General features: G+C 41.4%; 4 protein-coding genes across 22 annotated transcripts in view; 2 read left to right on the forward strand and 2 right to left on the reverse strand.

Moving 5' to 3' along the window:
• Positions 1-204: 204 nt before the first annotated feature.
• Positions 205-4,596, reverse strand: LOC1272473 (probable ATP-dependent RNA helicase CG8611). The gene is made up of 5 exons (XM_311385.5): positions 4,457-4,596; positions 2,693-4,371; positions 2,454-2,620; positions 446-698; positions 205-382 (listed from the first exon to the last, which is right to left on the reverse strand). The coding sequence occupies exons 1-5, from the start codon at positions 4,499-4,501 to the stop codon at positions 220-222; spliced, it is 2,307 nt and encodes a 768-aa protein (XP_311385.4). The 5' UTR covers positions 4,502-4,596; the 3' UTR covers positions 205-219.
• Positions 4,597-7,947: 3,351 nt separating this feature from the next.
• Positions 7,948-10,119, forward strand: LOC1272474 (actin-related protein 8). Its single transcript, XM_061661431.1, has 4 exons — positions 7,948-8,093; positions 8,176-9,345; positions 9,414-9,612; positions 9,708-10,119. Exons 1-4 carry the CDS (start codon positions 8,067-8,069, stop codon positions 10,004-10,006), a joined length of 1,695 nt encoding a protein of 564 aa, XP_061517415.1. The 5' UTR covers positions 7,948-8,066; the 3' UTR covers positions 10,007-10,119.
• A 361-nt stretch (positions 10,120-10,480) lies between these two features.
• On the forward strand, positions 10,481-11,595 carry LOC1272475 (succinate dehydrogenase cytochrome b560 subunit, mitochondrial). Its single transcript, XM_311387.4, has 2 exons — positions 10,481-10,687; positions 10,873-11,595. Exons 1-2 carry the CDS (start codon positions 10,665-10,667, stop codon positions 11,375-11,377), a joined length of 528 nt encoding a protein of 175 aa, XP_311387.3. The 5' UTR covers positions 10,481-10,664; the 3' UTR covers positions 11,378-11,595.
• Positions 11,596-11,889: 294 nt separating this feature from the next.
• The window catches only part of LOC4577692 (protein enabled), a 38,395-nt gene continuing 32,439 nt past the window's right edge, over positions 11,890-17,845 (reverse strand). For all 19 annotated transcript variants that reach the window (XM_061661430.1, XM_061661426.1, XM_061661425.1 and 16 more), the window contains exon 11: positions 11,890-17,740. In XM_061661430.1, the coding sequence (XP_061517414.1) occupies positions 17,591-17,740 (150 nt within the window). In that variant the 3' untranslated portion in view covers positions 11,890-17,590. The remainder of the gene's footprint in view (positions 17,741-17,845) is intronic.

Raw genomic sequence — 17,845 nt, forward strand, 5'->3', positions numbered from 1 at the left:
AAGGCAACGTAATACCCAGGTCACACAAGACGTAAAGTAAAAAAGATAACATATTGTTATATACTTAGTTGCCAGACTACGATGTGTTCAGATTAATAGCTTTATTCCAACTGACTATTCTATATGGTTGTACATGTGTACTGTGATATCCAACACATATTATTATGATCATTTTTTAGTGATCCCATTTCATAACACAACAACTGACAGCTTCAGAAGTTAATTTATTTTTGCTTTTTTACGAACTGTTTCGAATCCGCTTCCGAATTCAGACGTATTTAAAACACGAGAACGAGACGATAAATCAATCAATTTTTGTAGTCCCATTGATTTTCCCGGCTGCTCTAAACCTCTTTTTCTTGAGCGCGAATCATCGGGGTTTCTGAAATAAAACAAAAATTGCGTTTTATAATGTGAATGATTTTGAAGATCACTCAATATTTACCTATTTTTCGACACGCTTTTGGATTGCTTGTTTTCATCTCTTCGGTGCAGTTTATTTGAATTTCTTGATCTCTGTGAACTTGCTTTCGATGCCTTATCCTGCTTAGTGTCCGTATGGTACTGTAACAACTGTTTGGGAGCTTCACTAAGACCCAAACACTTCGCGTAGTGACCCAGGTGGATAGCTTTGATGCAAAATATGTTTCTCAGTTCCTTTTGGAAGTTGGAGTAATATCTTACCCAAGACACGTACGCTGTTAACGATAGAAAAAGTAATTTTTGGTTAGTCTTATGGAAAACTTTTTCATTGAAATGTATTGCCCACAACAACGTTAGACCTGGTCCTAATGATTTTGATATTTTATTTAAATTTTTTTATAGAGATTTTAAGTCAACTAACTTTTTTATTCGCCCATGTATTCGCTTCGATAAAAGATCAAGATTGCAAGAGGCGATTTACCAAGCACGCTCACTCAGAGTCATTATAAAAATAAATTTTATATTTTAAAAAGTCGATTGAATACAGATGTACATTGGGGGTCATCCATAAACTACGGAACTACTTGATAAGGAATCGACAAAAATTGGAACAAAGTTAAAAGAAAAAAAAATTAACAAAAGAGTATTGCAGTATTCACCCGACTTTTAAGGATGTATTTTTAAAAAACCTAATTATATCTTTCAAATTTTATTAAGGTTACGTATTTCATGGACAGGGGATGCGTTTCAACGTGAAATAGCTTTGGCAAATTTAACCGAATCCGAAGCATGGCTATTTATCTAAGAGGAACGCAGTATATTTAGGTAATAGATTGAGAAGAATTAGAACCTTCTCAACTGTTCACTACTATTCAACGAATCACGGATATAATTGTTTATGTAGTTTATAGAAGCATTGGCTCCAATGGAGTTCTTTCGCCTTATCACGGATAGAAGATAGCCTGGCCCAATGCACAGAAAGGTTTTGGCTGTTGATGCCAAATAAAAATAGATTGACGTAGTTCCTAAATCAAACATAGGAATTCCCTTTAACCCTTTTGAGATTGAACTCAGAAAAGGAATAAACGTATGTCTTAAAAGCTGTACTGTTTTACAGGGATTTACACTTAATTTCGCAAGCATAGCAACGTTGAACGCAACTGCAGCATTTGACAGGACAAGCGCATCAGTTGTTTTCAGAACGGCGTCATGCTTAAGATAACCTTCGCACTTGATATCAATAACAAGCCCTTTGTGATGTTGTGCACCGCGCTTGCGATATCAAGTGCGAACGTTGCCTTAAGCGTGCCTTGAGTCTGTGAAGCGTGAGTTGTTCTAAGGCTGGAAATAGACGAACCGAGATCGTCGAGGAACCGCGAAATTCGCGCCTTGTTTATAACAGTTGTAGAACAGTTGAGCTGTCAAATCTTCCGCGCCTCCAATCGCGCCTGCTGTTTCGCAGAGATACCCAACTTCAGTATTGCCGAGATTTTCGCGGTAGCGCACACCGTATATTTTACTTTTTCTGTTGGATTTGTGTGAAAATTCGTGTCGAGAAACGAGTTTTGTATTTTATTTTGCATAAACTATGTGAAATAAATAATTTGATTCGCAAATTGATAAAAAATATTTCTTCTTGGCACATTCAATCGTCACCAGACCTCGAATGGTTCCATACACGAACCGCGATTATTTCGCCTATCTGTCAGATTTTATAATAGAATTGACAGCTCAAGTCATACGCGATCTTCGCGGTACCGCGACGATCTCGGTTCTTCTATTTCCAGCATAGAAATAACCGATGCGTTTGTCCTGTTAAATGCTACAGTTGCGTTCAAGGGTTGCAACACTTTCCAAATCAAGTAAAAACCCTGTAATTCTGCCAAATCCACGATTTCAATGAATCCAAGTTAGGATGAACTCATCTATTCTGAAATGGCCTCACCAAGTCTAGAGGCCATTTCAGAATAGATATACGCCGGCGCATTAGTTTCACATAAATTTACCCCATTTAAATAAAACATACATACCCTTTTTAGCGCTGTCGAATAGTTGATCCTCTTTCTTTATGAGCCGCTCGTAACGGTGCTGTATCTCGTACGCCCAATGGATCTTATTGATGGGCTTGCGCTTCTGATTACGGTTCACAAATAGTCCAAAGTTTTTAATAATTCCATCTATCTTTTGCTCTTGAATTCTAAAAAGAAGATGGTACTTCATTGCAAATACACTGATTTCAAACAAACTGTCTGATATGCTCTAACATTACCTGATGTGTTTGTCCGTGAGGTATTGAATGAATTCTTGCTCGGCCGGTTCGAGGAAAATCACTGCCTTGCCCGTATGCCCTGCACGCGCTGTCCGACCCACACGGTGCACATAGTCGGCCAGTATTTGCGGCGCATGGTACTGCACCACCAGATCCACCAGCGGGATGTCAATACCACGGGCCGCAACGTCCGTGCAAATTAGCACCGCTGCCGTGGCTTTGCGGAACTCGTTAAACACCGAGATACGCTCCAGTTGCGTCATGTGTCCGTGCAGTTTGTAAAATTTCAACCCAGGCAGTAAAACGTTGCTGCTATCCGTGGGGCCATTATTATCGCCGTTGATATCTTCTTCACTTTCGCTCGCTTCATTGTCGACCGTGGTGCCGAACTTTTGCAGCGTGAGCACCTCCGTCATAACGTCATAGTGAAAGTTTACCAAATCCTGGGTAGCCATGAAAACTAGTATTTTTGAAGGTTTCTGACGCTGCTCGTGTACGATCAGTGCGCTCAGTGCAACGAGCCGCTGTTTGGGTACGGTCACTAAGTAGCGCTGCTTCACTGTAGCCGGTATGGACACGTAGTCGCCAACGTTAAGAAGCTGATCGGTACAAATGTTTGCGCCTTGCTCGACCGATGGCGTCTCACGCGGTACCACCTCACTCGTTTCAACGTACACCGGATCCTGCAGAGTAAGCCCAGCTAACTCCTTAACCGATGCAGTTAACGTGGCGGACAGTAAAACGGTTTGCATCTTCATCGCTTCGTTTTCATCCTTCTCCTCCCGGGCTTCCCGCATTGCTTCGATAATCTGTTTCACATCCGTCTCGTATCCAAGCTCAAGCAATCGATCCGCTTCATCCAGCACGAGACAGCACACACTGCCAAACTTGAGCGATTCCGTATTCCGAATGTGGTCACACAGCCGTCCCGGTGTCGCGATCAGTATGTTCAAACCGGCCCGCAGTCTAGCCTTCTCAGTTTTGCGCTTCTCCCCTCCGGTCAGATACCCTGGGACGATCCAGGTGAAGGGTTTCAGCAGCTTTTGTATCAACTCATACGTTTGTACAGCAAGCTCGCGCGTTGGAACGATAACTACCGCCCGAATCCCATCGCTGCGGTGGATCTGTGGCCTGATGGTATGCAGCCTTTCGATAAGGGGCAGCGCATAGGCGAGCGTTTTTCCCGAACCAGTTTGGGCGCGTATCAATGCATCGGTGCCCTTGAGCAGTGACGGAATTGCCATGCTTTGCACCGTCGTTAGGTGTTCATATTGTAGCAGATCAGCGATATTCTTCTTCGAGTGTGGATGAATATCAAGCGAGTCGAAGGATTGCTCACTGAACAGCTTCTCTTGAAATGGACGTACTTCAGGTGGCCGAATCGAGTCAGTTGGTTTGCTCAATAGCAGTCTGTAGGCAGGGGTTTCTGTTTTCAATTGCCGTTTCTCTTGCTTTACCACCTGTTCTTTAGGGCGCTTTTCGTCGGATGAAGGAACATTGCCCTTGGATTCACCATTCTCTCGTGGGCGTGATTTTTCATTGCTGGCACTATTCTGAACGCTCACTTGGGGCCGTTTTTTAGCAATAATTGCTTTACCTGTTGGCACTTTAGTAAAACGTATTGGAATTTCATCCTTGTTATTGACTGCGGTACTGGTGTTCTTGGGGGGCTCTGAAACCTGTAGAACAGCAAGGTTTAGGTGAAAATTAAACAGGTAATATTGTGTGTTTAGCTAAGATATAATTTAAAGAGGCCATTTATACCTGTGGATGTTCATCGACGATGAAATTACTCAATATGATATCCATTGTTTTGATAAAGCGTGCAATTCCCAGTTCAGATTCGGGCACCACACATGCCGCACAACACGAGGCGCATATGTCAACACTGTATTCTGACCAAAGTGTATAAGGATGGGGTGGGCTCAAAGCAGAGTCAAGGTTAACATAGCCCCATCTCACAAATCAAGAATGCCCACGCTGAATACCCAAATAACAAAATGTGATTACACTGTTTTCCGAGTCAGTTTCTAATGTGACCAGCATTATTCGCGACTCGCGAGTTGTTTTTCAACAGCTCTTCTATATTTGTGAAAGTTTTGCTGTTGAAAAATATCTCGCGAGTATTAAATGATGTGATATTGGTAATTGACTCGAATTAATCCTATATTATGAAACCGACCCCAGTACAAGGTTGAAGATTGGCGAAATACAATACATAAAAGGACAGTTTACGATACACGATACAGGGTTTTCCTAGTTAATTTCCTATGTTAACAACATTTTTCATTGCTTGCGAGATGAATTTTCAACAGCTGTTGAATATTTCAATTGATACATTCTAATATTTAGTTCTTCCACATGATTTTCAACACGTCTCAAGCTGGACTGAGTTTGACAGTTCTTTAAAGTGTGTTGAAAATCATGTTTACGTGCTGAAATTTTAGTCTAATGCCAATACACTGTATGACAGCTGTTGTAAAACATCTTAGAGGATGTGAATAATAATGTGCATATTTGGAAGTGACTTGAAAACCCTGTATAATATCTCAGCCTACCAGGGTTTTCGAGGATTATATAGATATGTTCAGCGAGTTGTAGCTTTGTTCAGGCATATAATAGACTCTTTCAGCGAGATATATGATGAATTGTTCGGAACCCAGTCAGACAGCCTTCTGTTAATTTACCCATTCGAGCAGTTTTGTGTCTGTCATAACAGTACTTTAAGAACAATTTAGCGGTACGAAGTGTTGTCGTTTGTTGTCAGTGAAAAGATGTAAATTAGAACAAAAAGAGTATTGTTTTAATGATCTTTTAGTGGAAGAAGACATCGGCGGTGTGTTTAAAACTGTAAAATGTAAAAAAACAGCCGAGAAATTGCATTTATTAGTGCTATTTGTGCACCACCTTCTCCGGGTGAAGCGGCTATTCAAGTCGAGTTTGCTTAAAAAAATACATTGTAATCGTTTGTATAAGTTAAGGACAATGATTGAATAAAAGCATTCAACTGTAATATAATACATTTCGTGTTATTTATAAACAATTTGGCCGACAAAAATAAAAATAAAATAGAGAAAGGAATACCCAAGTGCCACAAATCCACTAAACGACCACTAAACGGCTTCTAAACGACTTAAGTTCTCTACCTAAACGGAATATAGAAAGACTTCGTTTAGCAGACGGCAAACGACTCATGCATTCTAAAAATAGCAAAAAAGCTGGTGGCGCTATCTGTTGGTGGGATACCCCAACCAGCTGAGCTTCATCGCTTGGAGGAGAGCTTTCTCATTTCCTCTGTACTGTTGTATGGTTTCGCATTGAAGTTATGCATCGCTAGAACTAGAACGGCGATACGATTGTTTAAATGCTAAACTCCAACAGAATCCACCAGCACTGAAGCAAGTGAGATTTGAGTGATGGTCGTTGGTGTTGATACCCACGTATCTGACCACACGACCATTCATATAGACTTTTGCTCGGAAAGTTAGAAGGCTATATAGGTCATGATAAGATGAAACATGCCGAAACACATTGCAAGAAAAGGATAGCAATATAATAATCAGTTTTAATACGCCATCTATTGATCAAACCAATAAAGCTGTGAAGCTTTCATTTTTTTTTCTATGGATATTCAATTTTCCAGTCGTTTAAGCTTAATCTGTGGCGCTTGGGTAGGATCTGTCAAAACTGCTCGAATGGGTAAATTAACGACTGCTAATTTACCATTAAATTACTGTTAAATTACCGGTAATTTAGCGGTAAGATAGGGGTAAATTAAGTCCGATTTGTCTGACTGGGAAGTAGGCGTTGACAAGTTCAGCAATTCTGTAGTGCTGTCATTTCTTTTGTTTACACCCTGTGCCGCAGCCTTTAATTTTTAATTCTTAAATGTCTTAAAAATAGCAAAAAATCATTCGTAAAGCTTTGTAATTCATAGTTTTATACATTTTAATACATTGTTCATAACAGAAGATCAAGTAGAGAAGCTTTTTAAAAAACGGTCAGAAACTCGCCGCAATGTCCATATGAAAAAAAAACCCGGAGCATGACTGGATTGCTCAAAAGATACCGTTTTTTATAATTTTTTTAACATTCCATTTAACAGATGGATTCCTTTTAGTTCGAGAGCTTGAGTCATTTAGTGGATTGAAGGCAATTGGGAACTATCCTTTCAAATTCGGTTTAAAGCTTTTGTTCGTTGGGAATTTCACAACCTACGTGACAGCTCGTTTATCACAGTCAAGGTGGATTTAAAAATATCAGGTGGTGGACTCTAGCAAAGTGTATGAATATCAGGTGGTCTCGTCCCATACAAATTGACAACTAATTTCGAAATCAAAAAAATCTCCTTTTGACAGAATGGGTGAAGTGAATTTCCATAGGAACCGTTCGCTTTGTTCTTAGCAACACATACGTAGTACACATTGGTGTCCTCATCGACGGCATTATTTTGATCCAAAAATGGATATTAATTAGTTCAGATTGGTTTAGCTTACAGTAACATATATTTTGAGTGCTTTTTAAGGTATTTCAGTGCAAATTACGAAGATTCTAAGATTGTTTGTGTGTAAGGCAAGTCGTCAGAAAGCTTGTTTGGGGAAATGTTTTCACCCATGCTGTCAAAAAGTGACGTTCAACTTTTGCTATGAAAAACAGGCTATGAGACCACCTGATATTCATACACTTTGGACTCTAGTGCATTTTGACAATTCGTCACTTGACGTAAGGTCCCCAGGATTCAAACTTTGTTTACATTAATTAAATTTGTTCATATAATTTATCTACCCCATTTTTTCGAATAAATATTCTTTAAAAATATATTTTGGACTTTGTGAGTTCTTATTTAACATTGAAACATACATTAAAGTGTGTTATTTTGTGTTATTCTGTGAATTTATTCTAGAATTCTTTGTGTTTTCGACATTTTTGATGATAAAAATTAAGAAATCATTATTTTTGTTCAATTTTTACATTAATTCCTCATTATCTACGAGCCGCATGGACAATTTACTTGAGATTAAAACTCATGCTAGCATGATTTTAAATTTCGTGCATAAACAAATCATCAAATCTTTTGTTAATATATTACGTTTTTTCGATAAAATCAATAGACACACTAAAATGCACATAATAACAAAGAAATCTGTTATATTTGCTAAGCTTTGTGTGCGGAAACCAATGGTCAACGGTTCTAAAATGACGTAAAGTCCCTCAACTATGGCGACCCCCCAAAGGCCCTAATCCACCACCTGATATTTTTAATCCACCTTGATCACAGTAGAGCTCGCCTAGCCACAATCAGCGTTGTGTTTGTTTACAAATTTAGCCGGTCAGTGTCTATGTCGAAGCCCACTAGCCAGTGAAACAGGAAACCATGTCCACCGTAAAAGATCAATCAGAAGTAGGTGTCTTGAATCTTTCCGCAATCGAAAACAAAGCACCCGAAACCGTTCCTTTTGCCTCTACTTTGTGCTTCATTTCAGCACCAAAACCATGCCCAAAACATAATTGTAATCCATCCCGGCTCGCACTACCTGCGTATCGGGCGTGCATCGGACGTGAATCCGGTGAGAATTCTGCACGCGATCGCACGACGCCGCAAACCGGGTGGAGAAACGCACCGGGATGGTGTGCTGCCGCCGGTGGTGGAGAAAACGAAAGAACTGCTGCAGGAGCTGGAAGATGGCCGGTTACAGATAACGCACACCCTGCAGTCCTGCGTGCAATCGAACGGACAGCGTCGGTATGCTACACCGCCCCAGCAGATTGCCGCCTTTAATCGACGCTCCCAGCCGGAAGTGTTACCGGACGGTCAAACGGACTGGTGCGATAAGGACGGACGGGATGTGGTGATAGGGGAGGACGTACTGCAGCTCAATCCCAACGGAGAGTATAATGTGCACTTCCCGATTCGACGCGGTGAGCTGAATCTGCACGCCGGTGTCGGTGGATCACTGTTTGCGGTCATGTCGGATCTGCAGAGTATATGGGAGCACGTGCTGCATACGCGTCTCGAGATCAAGCCGAGCGATATGAAACACTACCGGGCGGTGCTGGTAATTCCGGACATTTACAACCGTGCTCACCTGAGAGAGTACGTGACGCTGCTGTTGAATCAGATCGGGTTCGGGTGCTGCTTCTTGGTGCAGGATCACGTAGCGGCCACATTCGGTGCGGGGCTCGGGTACGCGTGCGTTGTCGATGTTGGGGACGGGAAGACTTCCGTGTCGTGCGTGGAGGATGGCATTTCACATCCCAACACTCGCGTCCGGTTCGACTATGGTGGAGCGGACGTAACGCAAGTGTTTTACTGGTTGCTGCAAAAGTGTGCGTTCCCTTATCGGGAGTGCAACGAGCAAATGCCACTGGATGGTGTGTTGTTGCGTCGCCTGAAAGAAGACTTTGGGCATGTCAATCTGGATGTGTGCGGTTCGGTGGAGAAATCGTTCACGGTTCAGCATCCAACAACGCCGAAGCGTCACTACACGCTGCAAGTAGGCGACGAGGCGATGGTTGCTCCGTTAAGCATTTTTTACACCGAGCTGCTCGCAATAACGGGCGCAAATCGGACCGCGCCGAAGACACAGAACAGATGCTCATCGCAACCCCATCCGGAAGATTGTTTCGATGCGGAATATATCAGGGAAACGGGGGTAAGCGTTACATTTTACTCTCAAATTGTGGTTTAGTATATCATTAATACGTTTCGTTGAATTTGTAGCGTCGCAATAAAGACAATCTGGAACAATCGGCGATCGATAGTGGAGCGCTGGCAAACACGGACGCGCCCGATGAGGATCTCGTGGTGGATGGGTTGGAGCAGGAGCGCGAAGCAAAATCCAATGATCGAGATTATCTGCTCCCCGGTGGACAGCTGGTCGGACTAGATCAAGCGGTTATCCAAAGTATCGAGCGATGCCGTAAGTTAATCACCTTTTTTCGTTATTTTCAAGCCTTACATAATGCAACTGGTAAAACAACAAATTTCCACTTCTTCCCGATTGCCACTGGGCAGCAACCGACGAACTGAAGCGTAAAATGTACAGTTGCATTCTAATCGTTGGCGGAGGAATTAAATTCGCTGGCATCGCCAGCTGGCTGCAGAGTCAGCTGGCACGTAAAATTCCCGCCGCCTATCGGTCGGAGCAGAGCATTGTGTCGAGCCCGAAGGATATGGATCCGGAGATTACGAGCTGGAAGGGTGCTGCGGTAATGTCCTGTTTGGAAAGTGTCGTCGAGCTGTGGCTAACGGAACCCGAATGGACGCGGTACGGTTTGCGTATTTTGCGCGAGAAAGCCGTTTTCATGTGGTAGGGGTGGTTGGAGAAGGTGCTTTTATACAGTGAGATACTACAACAAAACAAGATTTGTAATTGTAAATTTTTAGTAATAGAAATTCAATAATATGGCCTTTCGATAAATCTCAATGGATAACCAAGTGTTTTTCGTTAATAATTTCGCATAAAAAACAACATTATGCGTTTTCGATCAAACTCTAACCGTCTTTGATCGGCATTTAAAACCGCTGAATAAAATTCGGTATGAAACTTTTCGTATAATTTTCTCTACGGCGAAACATTTCAACAACATTCAAAGGATAGAAGTTTGTCACAATAGAAATGTGTTATAATAAAGGGAATTTTCCTATGCTATTACTTTGAAAAATTTTACCAAATGAATCAATTTAATTAAATACATAAAACAATCTAAATATATACACCTTGGACTGAAGAACAAATGATGTTGACGTCCATGACATTCCAAATGAAACATTTCACCGCCCAAAGAGCAAATCCGCCAGCGGCCTTGCACAACACAATTTGACGTTTCTGATTTGCACTTGTTTTGCAAAAAAATAAAACATACACACACAACACTACTTCACTTTTCACACGAGTAGTCTGTCTTCGGACACAAAATTTCTTTCGACTTTTCCTAGTGGAACAACGTACCGCCAGATCGCATCATAATAATGGCCGCTTCTCTTCTGCTGAGGTAAGTGGTGAAGGTGTGGAAAAACGTCGAGCAGCAACCAGTCTCTCGCTCCCTCCAGTGTGGAACGGGATGGATATCGAGCGCTGGCCACTGTTGCACCTTCACAACCTGGTGAAATTACATAATGTTGAACATTGTAATTAACGTCCGCGGCCCGTTTGTTGTGCTTCCCTGTGCCATTGTAGGAACGCTTGCCGTCGTACGCTGCTGCAGGGCTACCAGAGCACCAATGCCGCGCTGCCCCTGTTGGCCGCCCGTACGATCGTCCTTAAACCGGTGCAGGCGGACGTCCGTCCCGGGGAGTCGCACGATGACCGAAACGCACGACTGAAGCGTCCCCAGTCTCCCCATCTGACCATCTACAGCTTCCAGCTGACGAGCATGCTGTCGATTACGCACCGTTTCACCGGTCTGGCCCTGACCGGATATATAACCGCGCTCGGACTGGGCGCGCTTGCCATGCCCCACGATGCCACCCACTATCTGACGATGCTAGAGGGGCTCAGCGCACCGACGCTGATTGCGCTCAAGTTCACCATGGCCTACCCGTTCGCGTACCACACGGTCAACGGTGTGCGCCATCTGTTCTGGGATATGGGCAAGTTCCTGACGATCAAGGAGGTGTACACCACCGGCTACACGATGCTGGGCGTGTCCGGTGTGCTGGCGGGACTGCTGACCGCACTGTAAGGCGCAACGCTCGGAGCGAGGGTACCGGATCGTAGAGCGGTGAAGAGGCGCGTGTGTTGTTGGTGTTTTGTACAAAATAAAACGCGAATGTTATGGAAGGTATCGGAAAGGAGGCTCTAAATTTCGAAGCAGTGCTAATTTATTGAACCCCGTTGCGTAGTAGTGGAGACGAACAAATCAATTGTCGAAATAATAAACCAAATTAACACACAAACTAACCTAACGTAGTGTTGTTAAGAATGTGGTTTGCAATCGAAAAAAGGAAAGGAACAATATTCTATTACAAGAACAGCAATGTTCTACAAATCAATTAAATGCACAAACTAGTTTACTTCATCAAAAATCACGCCATTCTTCTAAATTTTAAGATGCATAAAAAATCAAAACGGAATTTGGAGTTCAGAACCATTAATCTGCTTAAAATCTGATTCCACAAACACTTCCTAATTCCAATCACTGTTTCCTATTGGATTTCGTACTTTCGCATTAAATATCACAAAAAAGCAACACAGTTTCTTGTTTACGTTTATTTTAGTTTTTCCACTTTTTTTTATTAATCGCAATATGTTTTTTGTTGTTCTTGTTTGTTAATTTTATAAAATTTGTAGGTTATCTATAATAATGTGTGTTTGTGTTGTGTCTGTTCCTTTTTTTTCTTTCTTTTCATTTTCGGTTGTAGTCTAATGTCCTTGCGACTGTATGTATCGGTGTCTTGTCTTGTGTGTCCTTGTTGTGTGTGTGTTTCATTTCTCTGGTTGCCTTTCTCTCATTGATCATTATTATTCAATCCAAAAACAAGTCCATCCATATCGCGCGTTTGCGAATTTCGTACCTTTTCATTTCCTGTTTTCTACTTCTTTCTTGTTTGATCTACTAGAGAGTTTGATAACTGTGTGTGTTTTTTGTTGTTGTTGTTGTGTTGTTTAATTAATCTCTAACCGCCCTTTACTGCGCCGTTACTAACTGTTCTGTCCGTCCTGTGGGCTGCACGCTCTATCTGCCTTTTTTCGTTTGAATCACTCGAATTGGTTACGGTTTTTTAAGCTTTTACCTCTGTTTTTTTAGATCCATTTTTTTTTTCTACCAGCAAACAACCCCAATGCCGCCAAATCCGACCAATTAATTTCACCTAATATTAATGCGCTCTTTTGCGGTGTTCTTTTTTTCTTCTGATTCGTTTCTTTTCCCCTTCGCGCATCACACTACTCTATCTCTCTCTCTCTCTCTCTCTCTCTTTCCTGGCGAATAATAAGATAAATGTATATGTGTATGTATATACCAATAGTCACTTTCTTCACGTCCTTATTGTAAAAATAGGTAAATAAAAGTAATAATACAAAATTATATAGTTAACATAAAATCACAAATCATCTAATATATAGTATGATGCAGCTCCTTCTCCTTCCGCGGCTTTTTTGTTTTGTTTTTGTATATAATATGTTGGTGCATGTGTCTATGGATAGATCTAATAAATCTGGAGCATCATCCTTGCTGACTCTGCATTACAATCCAGTCCACTCGCTTCTGTGCTCTGTTAAACCCTGTCAACACGCCGGCCTGTCTCATATAAACCACTTCTATCTATCCTAAGTAGCCTGGCTCTGCTCTTACTGCACCTCTGTCAAAACAGTAATCGAAAAAACGGATAAAAATCGATTCCATCGACACACCAAAAACGAAGCAGATTCCTCTCATTTTCTCTTTCGCTTTCTCTCTCTTTCTATGTCGCCATCGTTACTCAAAACGATCACAGTTTAAAATTAGGGGAGCAGTTCTGTCAAACGGATACGGAAAATAGTGTATTCATCCAATTGTTTTGTTGGCTAAAATTCCACCATTTTTAATCCTTAATTGCTGCTGATAACACTACAGCAAACCGCAACCTTAGCCACCATCATCATCATCTCAAGCAGTAAAAATTCACAAAAGCAAGCATTTAAAAAAAAGCATACTCCTCCGCACGTTCCTTACAAACCCCTCCCCCGTAACAATCCTTATCAAACGCTCCTGGCAACGAAATTGAAAGACAAACTAATTTAATTTGCACGCAAAACTACAACTTATTTTGTACGATACACCATCAATCTTTTGTACACACACGCCCCTAAATAACTGCTTCACCCACTCCACTCCCTTCTACACCCTTCTCGTACTTTCTCGCTCTCTCTCCCTCTCTCTCACATTATCCTTCTCTTTGCTAAATTTAATCATCTCTAATACTGCTTTTTTACGACGTTTGATCCATTCCGTGCCGCCCGTTTTCGTTGCGGTTCGCGTAGAACCAGGAGGAAGAAGAAAAGTACTATATATGGAAGTTGAAATGACTTTTTTGGGACGATGGGAGCAACTGAACTAATATAAAACTTCTCCCATCTATTTCCTTCATCTGTTTTCTTCATTGCTTGTGCTTTACCAACGATTCGTCACCTGTTTCTTAACATGTTTTGGGTTTTTTGTTTTACTGTTTGCATTTAATTTGTTTTTTTTTTCTTCATTCAATCTCTCTGTTGCATAATCGCACTGTTGCCAAATTGTTCACTTTCATTCAAGTTTCTTTTCAAGATTAACTTTACATCTTTAGTTTACCATTCCTGGCCAGCACGTGATCAACGATATTTTCTTCTTCATGGATATATATGTGTTCCGTGTTTTATCTTGTGGTTTAGATTTGTGTCTCTAGCTTTTCGATTACGTACATATTTTACGTTTCACTTTCTTTATACTGTTTGCGATTTATTTTCCCTTGTTTTCTTTACTTTTTCTATAGTATTTTCCAGTCTATGTGCGTCGTCAAATTTGCTGTAGATTTTTATTAACTTGTTGCGCTGTTTGTTTGTGTTCTCAGAACGGAAATCTTTCTGTTCAGAGCTGTAGCTGGTAGCGGTGTAACTGTATTGTTGTATTCCTTGCAAATGCTTTTACTCTCTACTTATCTCTCATTCTCTCTCATTCTCTCTCACTCTATCTCTCTTTCTATTTTTACTTTCATTTTTTCGTTTCTGTATTCTGTTGTGCGCGACATATTTTTACTTTTCTGTCACTGTGTGTTTTACTTCACTCAAAACCAATTTCGATGGCAATTTATTATTCACCCGTGATTTACATACATGAACATTTCCATTTCCAAACATCCAAACCGTTCCTCCGGCTCCTTCAAGACAGACATTCGTATCGATTGCATTGTGTTCCAGAGTTGTAACTTGTGAATTTTAAATATTTTCTTTTACGTTGCTTACTATTTCGCTGTCCTTCACTGTCCCATTAGCGTTCGTGTAGTTTGTATAGATCGGGGGTGTGTAACGCACCTCCTCGTTGCGATCAAAAATTAAAAACAAAAAGAGAGAGCATATCTACCGTTTCGTTTCGCCAAAATCAGCAACACATAGTTCGTGCCGTTAGAGGATGATTAAAGATATATTCTACCCTCGACTCGCTTTCATCCAGCTCTAAATGCTTTCTACGCCTTTGCTTCGCACTATTATCGCACGACTTTCATGGGGGACGAGCAACGGGACCACCCTCACACAATTAGGAGTCAGTTCAGTTCCGAGGGAAGATCCATTTTATCTTACCGCACCGTGGCTTATTTTTCGAGTCTGCATTCTGCCCGCGTACAACCCGATTTCCACACGCGGAAAGGAAAACGTTCTCTTTCGCTTTTGACTATGTACCATCGATAGGACTATACTAAGGAAAGCTAGTCGCTAACACGTTCCCTTCTCTTTCGCTACCTCCGATATTTCGTCCGATTTTTCAATTTCATCACACAACTTCTGTTCTCTCTCCTCCGAGTACCGTTTAGTCTTTTGTTTATGTACAAAAAAATCGATCATGTAGTCCCCCTCTTCAAGACTTCAAGACTTCATTCATCATCGTCTTCTCCGCATCGTTTAGATGCTCAATCGAGTTTGTGCACACGCTAAAATTCAGTGCGTGTTTGGGTGAGTTCTTCCTTCGGCTAGCTTGCCAACTAACTATCGCAAATTTTATTACGATCCCCTGCTCTAAATCACACATCGTTCCCCGTCCCTATCGATTCGATTCAATGATGTGATCACTAAATTTAAGCTACATTTTGATTTAATCAGCTTGATTTGCTTCGGTGTGCAGTTTTCTTTTAACTGATGCGTTACGCAAACTTCGCGTAACATTTTAGCTGCGAGTGTTGTTTTCACTCAACACTACACACTACACGGCATCATTTTACTATTTTGCGCATTTAGACCAAAACTAGAATGAAGAGAGAAGAAAGCAAGAACTAAAATAAAATTAAACGCAACAAAGCTGTTAGCTTCCGAGTTGGTTTTCTTCTGAATTTTTCTGCCTCGCTTCGTTACTCTTACATACTTAATTCGTCGCACTTAAGTATTTAGTATCGTTAGTTTTAATTTAATTCATGTTCCCAATGATTTATGTTACGTTTTCATAGTTTAATGGTTTTTGCTTAGCTTTTTGCCTTTTTCTCTTGGGTTTTTTGCCTTCTCCATTCCTTCCCGAGAGTAATCATAATGAGACAGATAATATGGCTGACACATAGAGATACATGGATAGACATTCGATTCAAAGAACTGTGTTTTTTTCGCTTTCACCTTCTTTACTGATACACACACACACATACGCGGGCGGTCTGGTGTGGGTTAGAACACGACCCCAGTTTCCATTACGATTTTCCCACAGTAATATACGCAATGCAAGTGAGGAGGAAATGGGGTACGATGCAAAATCACTTTTTCACCAGTTGCGGTCCACCATCGTCAAGGAGAGTTTATATGATGATTATGATGATGATGATACTGCCACTAATACTACAACGCGATACGGAGGAGGATGAGGCGTGAAAGCCAACGCAGTGTGTATACATACACACCCACAGACCAAAACGGTTAACCACAACAACAATGGCGCACAAAAAATGTATATCAAATTTTATACATGCATTATGATGCGTCGGCAATGCAATCTGCCATTCGAATACGGACTCTGCCCGCGAGATCCGCGGCCACGCGGTAAACTGCTACACTCGCTATGTATATTATACTAGTTTATTAGCTCATATTTCGACTACCCACCTTTTTTTTCAACTGCACCACATTGTTTTACGACGTATATGTATAAACGTTTGGAGTCTTGTAAGTTCTGCATTTTTTCCGCGTAAGTGAATGGTGTGTTCGTTTTGCTTCTGTTTTCTGTATAAAGTTTACACGCCACTTTCTCTTGGTGGGAGATGCACTGCCACTTCCAATGCTTGAGAATATGCACCCCGGGTTGGTACCGACACTGGCTGATTAAAACATATTCGAATACTGGAATACAAATTATAGAATTATGATGGCAACAACAGTCGGAAAGCCAATTTATGAGAGCTTGGGCAAATAAAAACAAGTTAGACAGATCCGTGTCCGTGGGTCAGGATATTGGTAAGCGGGCCACTACAATTTCCCAGTATGGTCTTATTGTAGCGTTGACGCATCGCACCCAATCTGAATTCGTTCATCGTAATTGTTTGCTTCGTACCATCGTTCTGTTGCTCAAGCAGGCTCCAACGGTCATCAGTATCGGTACAACCCTATATCCTCCTGTCGCAAGTCAGATGAAGTCAGTCGCACCTTTTTGTTTGCTATTTCAAAGCACCTTGTCTTTAAAAGTTCTAGCCAGCAGCAAGTTACAAATTTTGATTGATTGGAAAATTGTTTCGACACTATAGATAAGAACGTAAGTTTGTGACAAAGGGTAAGCATTGAATTGAATAGCTTTCGCACCCATACGATGTAACAATAAAATAAAAAAAATAACTTACGCATGAGTATGTACGTCTTTGCGTTTCACGTACAGATACAATTGAAATGAAAACAAAATAAACCCTCCTTACGCAAGAAGCCGTGAAAAGAGGAATGTGTCATATGAAGTAAAATCTGCACCAGCAGTAGTAAACCTGTGTCTTACGCCCTACATTCGAATGTCCACCTCCGTTGTAATCATATCGTTGCCTGCGTTGCCTCTGGATTCTATGACACCATTCGATGCACCTCCTCTTCCTCTCCTCATCGTCACACTTCCACTTCTTACGATAGCTTGCGACTGTAGTTAGATATTTGCGGTAATAGAAACGGTGTATCGGTGTGTCTGCGTGTGTGTGTGTTCATGTGTGTGTGTTTCGTGGCGCTCGGTTCGGTTGCGCCAAAGAAACAAAGAAGCAACATGATGCAGCAGCGTTTACCTGCGGTTGAATTCTGATTTGATAGCTTCTATGATTTCTTGCTTCGCCTTGGCAATCTCGCTGCGCATCTCGCGCAAAATGTCTTCCTTCAGATTGTCGAACTCGACCGCAGTCGGAAGGGAGAAGCTATCACCACCATTGATCTGCTGTTATGTTTTCGTGGTTTTTGTTGTTATGTGAAGCAGTTCCAATGTTATGAAAAGAAAGGAAAAGGTTGTGCGTTGTTAGTCCAACGTTCCCCATTCGCCCTG

The sequence above is a fragment of the Anopheles gambiae genome, chromosome 3, assembly GCF_943734735.2.
Source record: "Anopheles gambiae chromosome 3, idAnoGambNW_F1_1, whole genome shotgun sequence".
Lineage (NCBI taxonomy): Eukaryota > Metazoa > Arthropoda > Insecta > Diptera > Culicidae > Anopheles > Anopheles gambiae.

Bases quoted from the DNA above. Each gene is read 5' to 3' on its own strand.
- LOC1272473 (XM_311385.5), bottom strand. From the start codon at position 4,501: ATGGATATCATATTGAGTAATTTCATCGTCGATGAACATCCACAG. The intron at 4,372-4,456 runs GTATAAATGGCC...GCTGTTCTACAG, and splicing joins TCGTCGATGAACATCCACAG to GTTTCAGAGCCCCCCAAGAA. The intron at 699-2,453 runs GTATGTATGTTT...TATCGTTAACAG, and splicing joins ATTCGACAGCGCTAAAAAGG to CGTACGTGTCTTGGGTAAGA.
- LOC1272474 (XM_061661431.1), top strand. From the start codon at position 8,067: ATGTCCACCGTAAAAGATCAATCAGAA. The intron at 8,094-8,175 runs GTAGGTGTCTTG...GCTTCATTTCAG, and splicing joins CCGTAAAAGATCAATCAGAA to CACCAAAACCATGCCCAAAA. The intron at 9,613-9,707 runs GTAAGTTAATCA...GCCACTGGGCAG, and splicing joins CCAAAGTATCGAGCGATGCC to CAACCGACGAACTGAAGCGT.
- LOC1272475 (XM_311387.4), top strand. From the start codon at position 10,665: ATGGCCGCTTCTCTTCTGCTGAG. The intron at 10,688-10,872 runs GTAAGTGGTGAA...GTGCCATTGTAG, and splicing joins GCCGCTTCTCTTCTGCTGAG to GAACGCTTGCCGTCGTACGC.